Raw genomic sequence first — 20,904 nt, forward strand, 5'->3', positions numbered from 1 at the left:
TTATTTATAACGAGAACTCTCGAGTGGTGACCATTTGGAAGGGGTGGAAAATGGAGTTGTACCTGTTAAACGGAATCTAATGCGTTTTCACACTCTAATAGGTATATTGTTTCTATTTTGCTTTGGATTGCGAGGGATAGTATTTTTTTAATTCTTTAAAATATTGAGCAACCCATTCTCTTGCAAAGCTTCAACGCGATAAACCTATATAAATATAAGATTAAAAAAAGATTAAAGGTTTTTAAGGAGATATTCCATCTAGGATGACGTTGTTGTTCTTGCTGTGTACGTATTACTATATATATATATATATATATATATTTTTTTTTTTTTTGAGAAAACGTATTACTATATATTGCTATTGCATTTGGTACAATAAGCACCGGTTTAGACTACTGTACTTGTCACAAGATATTTAATATGGAATCTAATGTGTGTCCACACTCGAGGTTATATTCTTGTATATAATTATTAGGCTTCATGGATTTTATTTTGCTTTGGATTGGGAGTGTTAAGGTTTTTTTTTTTTTTTTTTTTTTAAATTTAAATAGTTACTCATTTACATATGATCACCTTTAAACCTCTTTGTAATATTAAAATTCACTCTGGGAAGAATTAATGATTTATCGATACATGTCTTCTTGATCTTATAGTGCATTGCAAAAAAAAAAAAAATATGGTGCATTGCAAATTGTGTATGCTACAATATTTAATTGTGACTAGGCCCTGACTTGAGTTGTTCTATTAAAAAACCTATTCAGTTCATGGAAAACCTAGGAAGCCTGGTTATAACAAGCAGCCTATCGTGTGTTACATAATCAAATTGGATACAGGTCGTGGTTGTTCTATATTTTAGTTTAGTTATCACTACAAAATATGAAAAATTTACTCACATTTTCAAGCAAAAAGCAACGGATGCATAACGATGTATGAGCGTGTGTATATTTATTTGTGATTTGAGCTTCATACATTTTTATTTTGGTCCTAGAATTCTCACCCCCATAAGGAAATATTTCTAGCTTTGTCCTTGGGATGCGTATGCAGAGTCGAGCTTGGGTATGCACCTTGAGGTAGAAACCCTATAAATCTACTAAAATACAAAAAGCTTAAAACAAAGGGGAATCAATTGTTCCCCGATTGACTTGTGCGGCTAATCTACCGCACAAACAGATTGAATAGCAACTTTTAAACTTAATGGCCAATGATTTAGGAGATCCCTTGTCCAAAAAAAACTCAAACTCAAAGGAGTTGTAAATAAAATAAAATAAGAAAAGCCATTTTCTCTCAAAAATCACTTTTAATTGTGATTAAGTATTTCTTGAAACTTGCTTTTGTTTTGAAGAGGGGCTCAATGTGGCTTTTTATAAATGAAAATCAAAGTGCAAAGAACTCTCCAATGTCATTGAACTTAAAAGTAGTGTTTTCTTGTTTGAGTTGGGCAAAAGAGAAAGATTAGAAGAAGAAGATTTTATTTTATTTTATTTTTTATTTTTCCTTTCCCGCAACCGAGGGGGTTGTACCCTGCCATTTTCGTTGAACACACAGAGAGAGGTTTGGGTGTGCCTTTTCTTCTTGAGCTGAAGTGAGAAGTCCTCATTAAGAGCATTTCGTTTGGCTGGCAAAAGTAGAGGAAAGAGTTGTGCTCCCATGTCCTTGAGCCGAAGATCAATTAGATAGCATTTTAATATTCGATTCCAAACCGAACGAAAAGATTACATTGAGAGCTTAGTTGATCAGTAAGTCGTTTCCTTATCCCTCTCTTACTTTGTTTTTGATCTTCTGCCTTTGCTTTTGCATTCCCATGATAAGCCAAGATCATAAATGAGCCCGTGCCAAGAGCCTGATAAAATACCCCTTTTATTTGCACACTTATCTTTCAATCTCATAGGGAGTGTATGTGAGATTGAAACCATATAACCTAATCGTCAAGGAGCTTCACTGTAGTGTCAAAGGTTCTACTTTGGAAGAAATCACTATTTAAGGATTCAGAAGTTTTGGGACTACCAAAGTAAGAAGGTAAGCAGGGCATTTGTAGAAGTTACATAGAGTCAAGGCTAGTAAAAAGTTTGTAAGCCGGTAACTATTGTAATTGTTCCAAGTACAGAGGATTTTATATGGATTATTTGTATCCATATAGTGGTTTTTCAATAGGACATATTTTTCTTTGATTTTCCATTTCATGACCAATCTTGGATTATATAATTTTATTTATTGTGATTAATTGTTAATTTATTTATTTCAACATTGTCAATCACTTAGGGTTCTAATTTTTTTGGATTTATTTAGTTATAATTTAAACTCTGTTGTAACCGTGCTTACACAAAGAAACATCTAATAATAGTTATAATAATGTGGTCTTACATAGGTGAGTTATGAGGTGGTTATCTCAACTTTCGCACTAAGTACCACAATTAGAAAATTAAATTGGACATATGATGCAACATTAGATAATAATCAGAAACTAATTTCGATTATGATTACTCTTCGACTTTAATATATTAATATACTAGGTTGTAATCCATGTTTATGCACAAAAATATTTAATTGTAGTAAAGATAAGATAATCTTACTAAGGTGAGTGAGATTACTCTTCAACTAATTTGGATTATGATTACTCTTCGACTTTGACAGTGTTTGATCATTTTTTGTTTATTATTTAATTAGCTTGTTACCCAAAAATTATGTTAGGTACTAGAAACAAAATGAAATGTACAAAATAAGAAGAAAAAGAAATTGATATGTATATATATACAGTTTGTTTTGGCAAATATTTTCATTTAAATTCCTTTTCCTAAGATATAAAACTTGTAGAAATAGATAGACAAATAGAAATAAGCACTACAAAAAATATGAATTATAATAGTGGTATTTTTTGTAGCACTTACAAAAAATGCTACTAGAGAGGGTTTATTGTAACAGGTTTTCAAATGCTACTATAAATCTCTTTGTAGCAGCAGTTTTTTTGCAACTACTACAATATATATTTTGGTAGCAGTTTCCCAATTGCTACAATATACTCTTTTTTTTTTTTTTTTTTTTTTTTTTTTTTTTTTTTTTTTTTTTGCACTTCTATTGCTGCTTTCTAAATACAAAACCACAAAGTTTAGTCCTTTTTGTTTTTTTATACTCCAATGTAGATAACTAACACCCTAATGACCAAAATATATACCCCTAAAATACTCATAATGACACAAATACACCTAGAACGAAAAATGACCAAAATATCCCAAGAATTAATGTCCATAACTAGAGAAATATTTTTGAAATTTTCAAAAAGAACAATATTCCCCTAGACCTCCAAAATTACAAAATACCTTAGGAATGATTAAAATGAACAAAAAATAAATCCCTAAAATCTTAAACTATAAACTGTGAAGATGTTTATCCTCAGTAATCTAGCATTTATTCTATGTGATTAGAAAGATTATTAATAGAATAAATATGTTTATTTTGTTATTTTAATTATTTTAAATGAAATTTAATATCATTTTCCAAGATTTATACAAGAAACAATTGAATTTTTCTCATATTCTTACTCAAATTAAATTCTTTTTGCAGCAATTGAAACAGTGTCCAACAAAAGGAAAAAAAAAAAAATTAGTTACACACAATCAAGAATGTAAATAATAATAATAATAATAATTGAAGGATATTTGCATTATTTTAGCAGGCATGAAACATGCCTGTCTATATTGGCCACTATATCATGCAATTTTCAATTTGTAAACACATATATATAGTATAAATAGCTACAATATTCTTACTGTCTTTATATTTTAATTTGTCTATAAAATAACTAAATATTAAATTTTTTTTTACAGGAAAAATTATTAAAACAATTTTTTTTATACATCGATTGTTGGGGTGGGAGATTTCAACATTGGATGTCTTTGTTGAAAATGTGTCAACCAGTTAACCTACAAGATTCTTGACTAAAATTATTGAAATTTTGGATAAAACTAATAATAAGTTTCCCACAGCAGTTCTATGAACTGCTGCTAAAGAATCTATAGCTCCAGTTACATAACCACTAGTATAAATAATTAATTTCAAAAGAAATGGTTGTGTGTACTAGCGGTTTTTAATTCTCAAAACAGCTGTTATAGATATTTTCTATACTAGTGATTCTTAAAACCGTTGCTATAACCTATAGTAACGGAAACTTAACAGCGGTTATTCAAGTTGTAGTAGCGGCTTAGAAAACTGTTGGTATAGACCTATTTGACTTTTAGCAACAATTTTTAATAGTTTTAGTCGTGGTTACAATTGTTGCTAAAAAAACAATTTTTTTTTTTTTTTGGTGTAGTGATGGGAATTCTCAATTTATTTATTTGTGCTTGTAATACTACAATATAGGTACTACAAGAAAAAGGCATGAAAAACTAACATATGATTACAGCGCAGACTTACCAAGTTTGGTTAAGCCATAAGTGACTCCCATAGCAATCCAACCTCCAATCAAAAACCTTAAGGAGGACTTCAATAGATGTCTTCCCTAGAAAAGCACCTAGCCCTCCAAACCCTAACTAGGCAAAATTCACAACCCCAATTACCACTCCCACCCTCACTGCATAGTCCTTTTTAAACACTACCCCCAGTAGCGGTGCTAATGCTCACACTGCAAATGAAAGAGCTGATGCTCCAATTGCATGCCAAGGGTTTGGCAATTTCTCTTTCTCAGCATTACGTTCCTCCACTCCCATGTTATCATTGCTACCATCTCTCTTCATTTGTGCCATTTCATTGTCTAATATATTGTGAGTAACAGGGACCGAGTTATAGCAAGGCTTGGGGGCCATGGCCGCCCAAAATTTTAAAAATTTATTTTATATTATGTATAAATATTAAATATTTAAATATTTAGCTATAAAAATAGAAGTTACCCCGCCAAATGTTTGAATTAATCCAATGATACTCTTAAAAACTAATATAATTAATTTGTCAATTAGTCTAATAGTTATAGAGACAAAGTAATTTTTATTTTCTCTAATTTGTTTTTTTGTACATATTTAATATCAAACTAGACTGTTTTTGTATAACATTGGATTTTAAAAGATGATAAGTTCCCCTAAAAAGTTATCTTACGAATATACATATGTGAAAGTTATTAATTTTATATACAATATATTTATAAATTATGACATACTCTAGTATCAAAATATTAATGCTTATATTTGTGTATTTACGTTTGTGTGTGATATTTTATCTTGACTTGATACTAATATATTAGTAACAAAATTTGGCTCCCCAAACAAAAAATCCTAGCTCCACCCTTGGTGAGAAAACAGAGACGAGCTCTCCGATGGCCATACTACATGCTCCAGCATCCAACCCAGCAACCTCAGAAAGGATCATGGATTTAAAATCCGTTTGGACAGCTCCAACTCCAATCATAAGGGATGCTGTGGAAAGCAACAAATCATTTACACCCAAGATGGCAGTTCTATGCCATTTTCCCCTTTTGGTGTAGTCTAATTCATCGTTTTTAGTTTGTAGCTCAACTTGGAACGATTTGACTTCGTTTAAGGGTGATGGTTGGTCGTGAACTTGATTGGCTGCCATGGAAGAAAGGTAGTAAAAAAACAAAGCAAGTAAGGCTACGATAATGAAGAAGATTATAATAATGGTTATGTGCAGAGGAGTGTGGAGGGCACACTCTCAGGGATAATGAGAAATTAAGATTAGATATTTTATTAAGGGAGGTGTGGTGGTCTTAGTGGAATCTAATGTGTGTTCACACTCGAGGTTATATATATATATATATATATATATATATAAAATTCGGAAGCTTATTTATTTATTTATTTTTAAATAAGGCTTCAAGTTACTTAGCTTTAGTTAATGTTTTGTGAGTACGTCGTAAGTTGTTATTGACTTAAAAATACAAAAGATCAAAAGCGTTCCCTAATGAGATATTCTATCCACATTGTAGGGAAGGGATATGAAGAAGTTGTTTTTGCTTTGGATTGCGAGCGAGGGATATCTATTTTTATTCTTCTTCATTTTTCTCTTAAAATATATTTATTTATCTGCTCATCTACGTTACTTATTGATCTGCTTAATGTAGTATTAAAAAATGTACATATTGAGTGAGCAACCTATTTTCTTGGAAAACTTCTAATTAAAAAGAATGGTCAAAGCTCACAACGATAAATCTGTATAACTATAGGATTAAGAGATTAAAAAAAAAAGATTAAAGCTTTCTAATGAGATATTCGATCTACATGTTGGACATGAAGTTGTTGTTCTTGTTTGCGTCGTACATATTACTATATATTGCTGCCTGTTAAAACATGTCTAATACCTGGAATATCTCTAACCCTTTTTTTTCCAACTCTAACAAATATATTTGTTGCATAAAATAAACATAGTTTTTATGAAGAATCAAAAAGTTAAATTGAAGAAACAAAATGGAATAAGATGAATGTGATCATCTTTGTGCTTGCGTTGTTCGTTTTTCCTTTTTGTTAAGTTTCTTCTAATTTTTTTTATAAAAGGTTTCTTCTTATTATATGTCGTCTCCAAATTACAAATTAAAAAAAGTTAGATGTAAATTTCTGTTTTTAGCGAACATTTTAATATTTTGATTGTTATTTACATCTAACCTTAATATCATGACTTTCTTTGGGTAATAGCTTGTACAAAAATCGACAATTGTCTTTATAAAATAAGTACGAAATTTAACTTTGCAATTATAAAAAAATTTAAAAATTTAAAAAAATTAAAAAAAAAAAAAAAAGAAGAAGAAGAAGAAGAAGAAGAAGGAGAAAACAGCATCTTGAGTTTGAACTGTAGGTGTGAATGCATTAGATTCCAACGACACCATCTTTCTGTACATGTACATGTCCAAGTGAACTTCACCACATTCCTCCCTATAAATAGAAAACCCTGAGGCGTGTGTCTTTCAGACTCCTTCATATTCAATACTGTAAGGTTGAATTTAATCAACCATATTGTTGGCTTTATTTCGTACCAAATTTGCTTGTATTTTAGCAATTAGTAACCCTGTATTTAGGTGGGATTCTTGTAAGGGTAGTGAGTGAGATAGTGTGAAGAAATGCTCAAGAGTGTGCAAGAAAAACAGGGACTCGTGACTGGATCTCGCGAGTGATTCACGGCTGCAAGCCGTCAGAAGCTGCACACGTGCCAGGCATGCCAAAAGTTGAAGCGTCATACCAACTGGAGCACTACAAGACAAAATAGGACAACTGGCCGTTCAGTTATCTCGCGAGCCAATCAAGCCGCGAGGCCAAGCCGCGAGCCAGTCCTGTTTTGAAAAACCTGACTCTTCACATTCTATTCTCACCCTAGTGTAAATACCCCTTTTACCCACGAAAGAACGAGAGCTTCCAGAGAGAATTTTGAAAGAGAAACCCTAGAGAGAATTTTGAGAGAGAAACCCTAGAGAGAATTAAGAGACTCTTCAAATTCCTCAACTTTCTTCCTCTCCATTGTTAAATCCTTGAGAGGCTTATTACCAAAACCTTTTCTCACCATATCCATTTCTGTGAGAGGGTTGTTTGGTGCTTTGGGAAGCAGCTAGGAAAGAACCAATTTCACATTGGTTGATGCTATGGTCAAGTAGTGGAATCTGGGAAGCTAGAAAAGAAATAGGTTTGGCGCAACCTCGTTGGAGCAAGAAGCTTTCAGGGTTTAGGTACACTGGGTAGATTAGGCTTGGAGGGTCTATTACTGTTCATGTATCCCAACTACATTTTCTAGTGGATAACTTACCGCTTGGAGGGTGGCGGAGAGGTTTTACGCTGAGAGCTTCGGTTTCCTCTTCGATAACACATCGTGTGTTGTCCTTGTGTTTGCATCTCTCTTCCCTTAATCTTTGCCATTTAATTTCTGCTGTGGATGTGATTTTATTTGGTTTAGATTGTTTATCAATTCTGTATTAAGCTTATTCATGTTCCACACACTTATTGTTTGTCATAAAGCTTGAATTGGTATTTTTGTTATTGGGGGTCTAAACGTTCATAGTGTTTTATACACTATTTGAACTTTCAAATACCATTTTATTACTACTTGTATATAACATGGAATGGAACTGATTTTTTTTTTAGTTTTATGTCCACGCTTGAATCAAAGAATAGAAATATGCTAAGATTCAAGATGCTTCAAGTTAACTCAAATGGACATAGTGGAGTAGGACTCTGAATTGTTAAAATTAGTGGCCGCTCTAGGGTTATTTTTTAGAGAGGTTAATAAGAAACATAAATTAAACAAAATTTAAAACAAAAGAGAACTTGAATACATTAGAAAAAATAAAATAAAAACTAAAAACTAAAACTGAAATACATAAAGTTTTATAATTGCTTTCTACAATATTTCATATTATGAAATCGTTGCATGATATCTTCATTAATATCAATCATATGAGTTACATCTCTTTCAATGCACATAGTCAAGCAATCATTCATCCATTAATCTTCTATTTGATTGGTTTATTTCAAATTTATTAAGATATAAATGGGTTTTTAAGATAAACAAATTTCTACTTTTGTTGTTGGGCTTATTATTATTAATTTTTTCCAAATTTTAGATTAAATTGGTTTGTTATTGAGCATTTTTTTGTGTTTAAAAAGACTAAGATATTGTTAACAGGATTATATTCAAACTTATTTTGTTTGGGCTTAAAAAATATCTAGAGTTAGGGTGTTCAAATTTTTATTTTAGGGGGTTAAAACAAAAAAAAAAAAAAAAGTAAAACATATTATTATTTTTTTGGGGCCAGTTCAGGGGTTCATTTGAACCCCCTAGGCTCCAAGTAGAGCCGCCTTAAAATTGTTATGTAATTGTGTGTGATGATTGAATGATGAGTGGAAGCATAAAAGAGAAAATACACACAAAAGTTTAAGTCAAGCCTGCTCAACAAATTTTGAAGTCTAAGGCGAAAACTTTAAGTGGGCTTTTTATTTTATTTATTATATTTAAATATTAATTAATTAAATAATATTTATTTAATTAAAACTATTTTCATTATTATCTTCAAAATTTTTTTAATGGATTTCTTGTTCATTTGTTATAATTTCACCCAAAAATTTTGTTGTGTATTGTTTAATATTAATAACAAATTTATCTATAGATTCCTTTTGAGATTCAATTTGTTTTTTTATTTTTCTCTTCTTTTTTAAATATTTTCATATCTAAATGGATATTTTCTAGTAATCATTTATAATTTTAAAAAATATTTATAAATAAATAAACATGATTTAAAATAGAAAATTATAGTTTAACTAAAATAAAATTTTTAAGTATAAAACAATAAATTTAATTTATCAAAAGTAAAATTGTAGCTTTACTAAATGATGTGGTCACTTTATATTCTAAACTTGCACAAATAAAAAATTATTTATCATTTAACTGAATAAATTAGTACTAATACAAAAAATAGATTATTCTTAAAGGAGAACTAATGAAAATATACTTAAACAATACAAATTATATAAATTACTTGAATTTTTTTAAAAAAAAATTGGTAACAATGTAAATGGGAAAAATCAAACTAATTAAAATATAAAAAACTTTAATAAAGTCGCAAATGGGTTGAGGTGATATCACATCAACCCACGTGATGATGGCTAGAGTCTATAGACTCTTTATCCATTGTTAAAATAATAATAATAATAATAATAATAATAATAAAATAAAAAAGAAGAAGAGACTAGTTTTTTGTATTTTGAATGTCTTTTTGATATACTATGCATTCTGTTAGCTAATAAAAGGGGCCTTAATTTTTTTTATAACATAACTAAAAGGATAAATAACACTTAATGAAAATATAATATAATATAATATAAGATGTGGTCTTCTTTTATTTGGGGGCCTTAGGTGACTACGCTAGTTTCCTATATGCTACAACCGGCCATAGTTTACATGATTCAGTTTAACGACCTATATATTCACGGTGTGAAAGTCTTTGAGAGTTAAATATTCTATTAAGCATTTATGTTACAAAGAACCCAATGTAGAATTTATACTAGAGAATACTTGAATAACCATAGACTAACACAATGTTAAGTTACTTGTTTTATAAGTATATGAACCTACAATTAATTTAGGTCACTTAAACCATAATATTTCTAACATGAATGATTTGAGAGGATTATCCAAACCTGAAATCATTATTAGCATCAACTCTTAAAAGTAATTATTTTCACAATAAAGACCAAATTTGGGAAGGCAAACAGAAAGAAAATGCAACATGGAAGTGGAAGGGCATGCTCTCTTACCAAAAAAAAAAAAATAATAATAATAATAATAATAGTATGGACCTTGGAGGTCCTCTACAAAACTGAGGTTTTGATGAGGGCCAGATTTAGGTACAACCGTACAACCCCCCCCCCCCCCCCCTCCCCCTCCTATTATAAATAATAATTGGTGCTAAGAACACACACATAGTTGAGTTGTGCACTCTTCCCGTCAACTCTAAGAATTAAAGTCTCCAAAAAATTAGACTAATAGAAATTTAATCCTATCGAAAGTCTATATTGTTTCATGAAATACAAATTGTTGTTGGTGTGCCGAATCATCATTGATGAACAATTACCTTAACATCATTTGGCTTTTATAAAAATTAATTAGTTTCCTAGAATTAAATTTTATTATTAAGTAAAGTTGCAGTAATACCTATAAAAATTAGAATTAATATTGTTCTACACCTTGAAATTTATTGTATCCTTGCTGTCATATTTTTATTATGCGTCTATATTAAAGACAATACTTTTTCTATTTGTAAATATTTTCTAATTAAAAATATCGAGTTGAAAATATTAAGCTAGGTATGAAAAACTTAAAATAGAAAGAGAGAGGGAAAAAGGGTAGAAGAATAAAAATTAACAAAATCTCAAATAGAATCTCTTAAATAATTTTATTATTGATAATACAAATTAAAAAAAAAAATATATATATATATATATAACATAAAATTTAGATTAAAATGCATGCATCACTTACAAAATTTATTCACAATACTTGTTATAGTTATTTTTTTAAAAATAAATTCCAAAATAAAAATAAAATTATACTTAAGATCAATTATGTTACAAAAAGATTAAGCAAGCTAGCTATTATCAATTGAAATACGTATAAGAAACTTACATACAAAAGCTTAGTTAGTAATTTTGCAACTCAAAAAATAAGAATGGTTTTCAAATAAAAAATTAGACATATAGAAAGTTAAGTAAATATTATTTAATTAATATTTAAATATCAAGAAAAAGAATCCACTTAAAGTTATTGACATAGTCCTTGTAGGGGCATTAGGTCTCGAAGACCATCGTTAATGTGTGTCTTGGGCCCAAGGCCTAAGCCGAGGACTAAAGACCATCCGAGGAAGGGTGAACACCATCAAGGGGACCCGTGCTAATGGGTGATGAGGTCAGCCTTAGCCATAATGGCACAAAAGGGTAGGTTGAGGACAGATGTCACCTCGGACTGATAATGCCGAGGTCTGAACAGGTAGTCTGCCATCCAAAGAGGTATTCCGGAGAGTTCTGCGAGTATGGACAAGCATTGCAAAGATATCAGATAAGGAGGAGCCCTAAAATATCTGGGGAGAAAGCTACTACCTTCGCATTAAATGCACTGTAGCTAACTCCCTGGCTGCATTAATATAGAAGTGAAGAGTGTATTTCAGCCTTATAGTTACTACATGAGGACTTATGGGAAGTGCTGATGGGACAAGGATCAACACTAACCATCTAGCATACAGGTGGAAGGTGGAGATGAAAATGAGGGAGAGTATAAAAGAAGAAGGAGGAAACAAGATTGGGGGATCGAAAAAAGGAGAAAGAAAAGAGAGAAACAAAATAGCATTCCAGAATCAAACTTGTAATCGGACTTGTGAGTAATATAAAAGAACAGACCTCCTCAGACTTTGTCGAGGACGATTTTTTCAATACAACCCTTTTTCTTTTCATTCTCTTATCATCTGAATCCTTCCCAGTGTTCATTTGATTAACTAAAGCCCAATTTTTCAACCCACTCTCTACAAATTCATTGTTTTTGGGCCTAAGTCCATCCACATAGTGGGCTGGGAACTCAAATCTGGTCCTTACTGTCCTCAAACTGTATCGAGTTGGATTTGGTTCTGATTTATCAGATCCATTTGTTAATTGATATTTAGTTGTTGTGAGGGTTCAAAATAAAAAGAATGTGTAATCCAACAATATAAATTTTTGTTAGGACATATGTGGAACTTGTTAGAGACATAAGTTATGTAAATTAGCTAATCCTTTGACAAAACGTACTTTACTTGTAATTGGGTAGATTTAGGATAGGTTTAGTACTTCAAGAAACAAGAGTTCAAGTTTAGTATTGAAGCCATGAAAATCTGTCCAAGAAACAAGTGAAGAAGTGCTGCTCATTAAAGTTTGACAGAAATATATCTATCGAGATTTAATGTTGATGCTCGACAGAAGCTATATCTATTGAGAATTACGAAATTCAGATTTTCAGATCTGATTTCATGCATATCCATGTGTATTTGTGTAGGGTTTCTTTTCTCACAACCCTAGACATATATAAGGATTATTTTAAGGATCGTCAAAAGTGATGCAACTTAATGCAAAGTCATTGTGCATGCAAATTGTGACCAGAGACAAAATTTGCCCTAGTTTATCTTCCTCTCTATAGAAGCTACTGCATCTTTTTGCGCCAAGGGTTTTGTAACCAAAGAGCTTCTTGATCTTCATTGTTGGATGAACTAAAGAACTTTGTAGCCAACATCTTCCTCAAGTTGGTGTGTTAGTCATGTACTCGGATCCGTGCATCATTGGTTAGTCATGTACTGAAATCCATGCATTGAAAGGAGAGATTATCGTTACATTACAAGTCCAATTGGGTATTAGGGTAAGGGTTTAACTGTAAGTTGGTATTAGGTACTGGGATTCCTTTTACTTGTAACTTCTTGTTTTGATAATAATGGATTTTTGGGAGTGGTGACCTTAAATTCATCCGGTGGGGTTTTGCCTCGGTGGTTTTCCCCATTCGTAAACAAATCACCTGTGTCAAATTTATTTTCTGTTGTATTTAACTTAGTTGATGATTTATTTGTGCTACCACGCTTATTGCATGTAATTGAATCTAATTAATTTCACTTGGCTAAATAATTTGAATAAGTTACCAAAGGAGTCAATACATTCTTGGCCTATCAATTTTAAAATATTAATCCAATAAAATTTTATTAAGGTTTACAACATTAAAAATAAGTTATATTAGGTGTGGGGGATTGGACTGAGTCTACCCCGAAGATACCAATCCAAAGAGAATATTCCTGAAAATCCCATTCACGAAATGGACCCGACCCATATGTAATTATAGGATAACTAGAGCCACGCAAAAGAGAGACCATTTGGAACCATTATCAAGGTACTCCAAGGAATCAACCTTCCCGAAGAAACATAGCTCGACCTAGAAGCGGTCATATGCTTTACTGAGGACACCTTTTCGCTTATCTTCTCCAAGGAACACATAGAAGAAGATGCAGAGCCCAATGTAACAATCACTTCCACATTAATGAGCTCTCTCTCTATCTAATTTCATCCACATTAAATGTTGAATGACTGGGTTGAACAGTAACAACACCCCTAAAGTTCATCTTCATGATTAAGAAATGGTAGGCAGAGAGGTTGGTGGGACAGGCATCCCCTAAATCTAGCTAAGAAGGATACAGTTGGAGGAGGAGAAAGAGTGAATATAAAAAGGGGAGGAGGTAGATCAGAAAGGGGATCCGGAAAAATCTAAAGAAGAACAAGAGAGAGAAAGAAAGAAGAGTCTAAGCTTGTATTTTTCCCTAGAAATTCTATGTATACCTTGGGAAATAGATTTTTATCAATATAAGAGTCTAATTCAGTCATTTTCATCTCCAATCATTTGTCCGATCTTCCCATTGTGGGATTTTGTCATTAGTTTTTATTGGATCCACCATTAATATTAATATTAATATTAATATTAATATTATTATTATTATTATTATATTTTGAACAAGAAAACTCTTGTTTTGTTTTGATATACCGTCAAGCTGATTCTGACCTTTACAGAATGCCAGGTTAAACTAATTTAGATATGATGCAAAATTAGATAATAATCATAAACTAATTTAGATTATGATTATTCTTCAATTTTAATATAATATACTAGGTTGTAACCCATATTTTTGCATGAAAATATTTAGGCGAAACTAAAATGTTGGTTTCTCAAATTTACCCTATATGCGCAATTGGTTTCTCAAATTTGAAGCAAGCACAATTGGTCCCTCAAGTTTTAAAACTGAGTTGTATTAGTCCTTTTATTAACTGTCATTAATGGTGTTACTTATGTGACTAACGGAAAAATGACTTGACATTTTTTTTAATGATGTGGCATTTTTTTATTAAAAAATTACAAAAAAAAAAAAAAAAAAAAAAAACAGAATTCAATTCTCAAAGCTTTTGAAAAATAGAATTCCAAACCCTAGCTGCCGCCAGCTCCAAATCTTGAAAAAACAGAATTGAGCAAGAAGCAAAACCAAAATTTAATTCTCAAAGCTGTCAATCTACAACGCCTACTAGCAAAGAAAAGGTTAACTTTTTGTAACCGAATTGGGACCAATGAGAAAGGAGGACTACACCACCTTTTAAGCTATATTTTAATCACAAATATACTAATAAAAAGGCTTATTTATTTATTTATTTATAAACAAAGTTCATGTAGCACAAAGAACAACAAATCTATATAGAAAGACCGTACTGATTCACAGACCAATGCTAAAACTTACCAGTCGCTTTCTTGATCCCGAAAGGGGAGATGATAATTGTTGGCACACAAACACCAAGCATATCAAACTTGAAGAAATAAGGAACCAGCGACGGCTAGGGCTTGGGCTGTCGTTGGTGGCAGCTAGGGCTTGACTCTCCACTGGCGATGGCGGCTAGGGCTTTGTATAATCGGTAGAAAATACTTTTTAAAATTTGGTACTGGGTTGTAAATATTGTTTGTGTAAATTGATTTTGTAATTTTTTTTTAATGAAAAACATGCCACGTCATTAAAAAAAATATCAAGTCATTGTTCCGTTAGTCACGTACGTAATACTACTAACGGCAGTTAGTAAAAAGACTAATACAACTTAGTTTTAAAACTTGAGCGACCAATTGTGCTCGGTTCAAACTTGAAGGACCAATTACACACAGAGAATAAACTTGAGAGGCCAATATTGTAGTTGTGCCAAATATTTAATAGTAGTGATGATGAGATAATCTTACTAAGGTGAGTGAGCAACATAATACACTTTGACAGTGTTTGATCATTTTTTGTTTATTATTTAATTAGCTTGTTACCCAAAAATTATGTAAGGTACTAGAAAAAAAAATGAAATGTACAAAATATCAAGGAAAAGAAATTAACATGTAGATGCAGTTTGTTTCAACCAATATTTTCATCTAAATTCCTTTGCCAAACATACAAATATTGTAGAAATAGATAGACAAATAGAAATATGAGACTTCTCAGTTTATTTGTGCTTGTAACACTACAAGATAGGTACTACAATGAAAAGAAAAAGGCAAGTTTATTTGCGCTTGTAACACTACAAGACTATACTACAAGATCCAAGAGATCTTGACAAGGAAAAGGCTTCAAAAACTAGCATATGATTACAGTCCAGACTTACCAACAAGTTTGGTTAAGCCATAAGTAACTCCCATAGCAAACCAACCTCCGATCAAAACCCTTAAGGAGGACTTCACAATAGGTGCCTTCCCTAGAAAAGCACCTAGCCCTCCAAACCCTAACAAGGCAAAACTCACAACCCCAATTACCACTCCCACCCTCACTGCATAGTCCTTTATAAACGCTGCCCCCAATAGCGGTACTAATGCTCCCACGGCAAATGAAAGTGCTGATGCTCCAGCTGCATGCCAAGGGTTTGGCAATTTTTCCTTCTCAGCATTTCGTTCCTCCACTCCCATGTTATCAGGGCTACCATCTCTCTTCATTTGTGCCATTTCAATGTCGTATTGTGAGTAAACAGAGACGAGCTCTCCGATGGCCATACTACATGCTCCGGCAACCAACCCAGCAACCCCAGAAAGGATCATGGTTTTAATATCTGTTCGGACAGCTCCAACTCCAATCATAAGGGATGCAGTGGAAAGCAACCCATCATTTGCACCCAAGATGGCAGCTCTTAGCCATTGTCCCCTTTTGGTGTAGTCTAATTCATCGTTTTTAGTTTGTTGCTCAACATCTAATGATTTGACTTCATTTAAGGGTGATGGTTGGTCGTGAACTTGGTTGGCTGCCATAGAAGAAAGGTAGTAAAAAAAAAAGGTAAGTAAAGCTACTATAATGAGGAAGATTATGATAATGAGTATATGGAGAGGAGTGTGGAGGACACACTATCAGGAGGTTATTTATAAGGGAAAATCAAGATTAGAGATTTTATTAACGGAGGTGTGGAAAATGGTGGTCTTAACGGAATCCAATGTGTGTTCACACTTGAGGTTATATATATTCATATTTATAATTCGGAAGCTTTTTCTTTTTTCCCTTAAATAAGGCTTGACGTTACTTTGCTTTGTTGTTGACTTATGAAAAGAAAATACAAGAGATCAAAATGAGATATTCGATCCACATGTAGGGTAGGGATATGGCGTTGTTGTTTTTGCTTTGGATTGCGAGCGAGGGATAACTATTTTTATTCTTCTTTTTTTTTCTCTTAATATATATTTATTGATCTGCTCAATGCAATATTAAAATTCACATATTGAGCAACCTATTTTCTTGGAAAGCTTCTAATTAAAAAGAATTGTCAAAGCTCACAACAATAAATCTATATAACTATAGGATTAAAAGTTTTTTTTTTTTTTTTTTTAAAAAGATCAAAGGTTTCCAATGAGATATTTGATCTACATGTTGGATATGAAGTTGTTCTTGTTTGCATCGTACATATTACTATATATTGCTGCCTGTCAAAACATGGGTAATACTTAGGAGAAAATGGGCATTTGACTATTTCACCAAAACTTTTCAGAAAAATGCCCCATATCTGAAACTATTTAGGGAAATGTCCTTGTTTTGAAACTCGGTTTTCTAAAAATCAAGTTTCAATTTAAAACTCGATTTTTGGACAATCGAGTTATAGGGAATTGAAAATTAAAATTTTAAAAAAATTTCTAAGTTCATGTTCGCTATAACTCGATATTGCAAAAATCGAGTTTTACATTTGAAACTCAATTTTTAGAAAATCAAGTTTCAAAACAGGGGCATTTCCCTAATTAGTTTCAGATATGGAGCATTTTGCTAGAAACTTTATAAGAAATGGGTAAAAGCCCATTTTGGCCCAATTATCTAGAATATCTTACCTTTTTTTTCAACTCTAACAAATATATTTGTTTCATAAAATAAACATAGTCTTTATGAAGAATCAAAAAGTTAAAATGTGATCATCTCTGTGCTTGCATTGTTCTTTTTTCCTTTTTGTTAAGTTTCTTCTATTTTTTTTTTTTTAATTTTTTTTTTAAGTTTCTTCTTATTATATGTTAGTTGCATTTGAGATAGCTTATATTGGGCAGCTTCTTTTACTATTTAGCTTATTTTTGCTACTATTCATATGTCTTATTGCAGTTTTTGGTACTATACATGCGTCTCATTGTATTATTTCAGCTAACTTTTAACTTTATCTACATACTTTCGATGACTATACTATTTACGCCTATGACCTAACCTCAATATCGATGACTTTCAATGGGTAATAGCTTGTAGAAAAATCGATAAATGTATTTATAAAATAAGTACGAAATTTAACTTGGCAATTAAAAAAAAAAAAAAAAGAAGGAGAAAACAGCATCTTGAGTTTGAACTATAGGTGTGAATTGCATTAGATTCCAAGTTTCCAACGACACCAATCTTTCTACCTGTCCAAGTGACCTTCACCACATCCCTATATAATACATCATTCTTTCCTATAATTAATAGAAAACCCTGAGGCGTGTGTCTTTCACACTCCTCCATATTCAATACCATTTTATTACTAGCTACTTGTATATCATGGAATGGAACCAAATTTTTTAGTTTTATGTCCACGCTTGAATCAAAGAATATATAGAAATATGCTAAGATTCAGGATGCTTCAAGTTAACTCAAATGGACATAGTGGAGTAGGACTATTAACTGATAAAGTTGCATCTGATTGTGTGTGGTGATTGAATATAATGAGTGGAAGCATAAAAGAGAAAGTGTACATAAAAGTTTATGTAAGGTTCATCTCAATGAATTTGAGACCTAAGGTGAAAATTTTAAGTGTTATTTTATTTATTAAATTTTAAAATTAATTAATTAATTAATATTTATTTGATTAAGACTATTTTCATTATTATCTTCTAAATATTTTTAATAGATTTTTTGTTCAGTTGTTATATTTTCACCCAAAATTTTTTGTTCTGTGGACCTAAGATAAAATTGCATGCATCACTTACAAAATTTATTCACAATACTTGTTATAGTTTTTCTAAAAAGTAAATTCCAAAATAAAAATAAAATTCTACTTAAGATCAATTTTGTTACAGAAAGATTAAGCAAACTAGCTATTATCAATAGAAAAACGTATGAGAAACTTACATACAAAAACTTAGTAATTTTGCAGCTCAAAAAATAAGAACGGTTTTCAAATAAAAAATTAGAAATATAGATAGTTAAGTAAATATTATTTAATTAATATTTAAATATTAAGAAAAAAATCCACTTAAAGTTTTTGACATAGTCCTCAAACTATATCGAGTCGGATCTAATTTTGATTTATTATAACCATTTGTTAATTGATATCTAGCTGTTATGATAGTTCAAAAAAAAGTGTAATCCAACCATATAAATTTTAAGATATTAATCCAATAAAATGTTATCAAGGGTTACAAACACTAAAAATAAGTTATTTTTTTAAGTATAACTTAATATTTATGACCTATGTAAAATAAAATCAGTCTTATGCTTAATCATTAATTTCCAATTCAATAATAATGTATCTCATTTTTAAATTTATCTTTGCGTTGGAATGAATAATGTTATAGGTACAATATTTTCAAAATATTTTTTTCATAATAATTAAATTATTAATTTTTATTGAATCCACCGTTAACATTAATTTTTTTTTTTTTTTTATTTTAAACAAGTAAACGCTTTGTTTTGTTTTGATAGACCCGTCAGGCTGATTGTTACCTATTCGGAATTGACCCAGTTTGGGCGGCAGCTTACAATATAATTATACAAATAAAACATAAAATATATTAGTGAACATACATGAAGTGTGACCTCCACATGCAAGCCACAGTAGATATTAGTTATTTTTAGGAGTTCACCTTCGGTTCAAACTTCAAACTTTTGAGTAACATAAACACATAAAATGACATAATTTGTATCACAATACGTTATATGATGCTACAATTTGCTCATATCATTGAGTTGTAAATGGTAAAAATATGTTTTTATATGAACTCCTTATCACACTTTTACCACGTTCTGATAAAAATAATGCCATTTTATGTGTTCTTAGTATTACACTTCAAAATAAAGTAAATTATCTCAGATAAGGACGATGTCAATGTCACGAGGGTACGTAGGATCAATTATATTAGCCCAACAACTTTCTGGTCTTCTTTTTGTGTTTTGTTCTTTTCCTAAATTTGTCTTTCTAAGATAAAATTGCGCTAGATGTACCATACTGAGATATCATTCTACACACAACTAAAATAATTTGGATAGATATATAGTAAACCCTAATAATGCAATTTTTATCATAAATAACACAGGAGATACTCTGCCTTTCTTATTGCAGATACAACCATCAGTAGATCATGCTCTCGTCCTTTATTTATTTATATTATTATTAGAATTTAAAATCAGGTTAGGTTTGTGCCAAATTATCAAGTTGAAGCCTCCATTAATTTTAAAGTTTCCCACTACTTTCAAGTTTTTTTTTTTTTTTTAAAATTTTTTTTCCATCAAACACTAATTATTACAGGCTACAAGCTCTAAAGATGTCACAAATTGCTGAAGTGGACAATTGTAAATAATAAACCATCACTACTCGTCATAAATGAATATATAAACCATCATCACTACAATATTTGAATTTTTTTTGTTTGTGATTTGTGACAATCAAAATGTTTGTAAGTATAGTGTAGTACAATATATGTAGTACCCATAGCACTATTCGTTAGACAATTTTGTACATGTGATAAAATGAATATTTGAATTGTCTATCTGTGATTTATGACAATTATTTTGTAAGCATAATGTAGTAAAATTTAAAGTACCCATACTACTACTCCTCAAACATTTATATACACATGAAAAATAGATATGCAATAAAAATGATATGAATGTAAAAATGATTGTTTGCCATGTGGTGTTGATTCACTTGTTTGTCCAAATAAATGCTAAGTGTCACGTATTGGGAGCACCAAAATTAACAAATGTGGGATTGGTTGAGCTTATGTAATTATATCTTCTTTTTTTCGATAATTTTTTGACAGTTACAACATGAGAGTAGGGATTAGGTAGATTAGATAATATTATATATTAGATAGTTAGATATCAATGGGCTACTTGATTTTCTTTTTAAAATTCCCTTTCCCACAAAATTTAAACCACTCAATTGACACTTGATTTTGATATTTGCAAATTTATTTATTTTTATTGTGAGTAAAGTATTACTCAAAGAAAATTTTAAGAAATATAAGAACAATATAAATAGTTTTTATTTTAGTTATTATTGTTTAAGTTCAAGAATCTAGTTTCTCAAAAAAAAAAAGTTCAAGAAACTATAATGACAAAAAAGTAATATAAAGAAAAAATTATTAAAATAGATGATCTCTAATAGATAGTAAATGGAAGAGATGATGAAGAAATGCTAAATGAATAAA

The 20,904-nt window shown here is 30.8% G+C and overlaps 1 protein-coding gene and 1 pseudogene across 1 annotated transcript; both read right to left on the reverse strand.

Moving 5' to 3' along the window:
- Nucleotides 1–4,393: 4,393 nt before the first annotated feature.
- Nucleotides 4,394–5,562, reverse strand: LOC115966513 (annotated as a pseudogene).
- A 10,077-nt stretch (nucleotides 5,563–15,639) lies between these two features.
- LOC115966514 (vacuolar iron transporter homolog 1-like) lies at nucleotides 15,640–16,290 on the reverse strand. Its single transcript, XM_031085733.1, has one exon. The coding sequence runs from the start codon at nucleotides 16,288–16,290 to the stop codon at nucleotides 15,640–15,642; it is 651 nt and encodes a 216-aa protein (XP_030941593.1).
- Between the last annotated feature and the right edge of the window lie 4,614 nt (nucleotides 16,291–20,904).

Source organism: Quercus lobata, chromosome 11 (assembly GCF_001633185.2).
Source record: "Quercus lobata isolate SW786 chromosome 11, ValleyOak3.0 Primary Assembly, whole genome shotgun sequence".
NCBI lineage: Eukaryota > Viridiplantae > Streptophyta > Magnoliopsida > Fagales > Fagaceae > Quercus > Quercus lobata.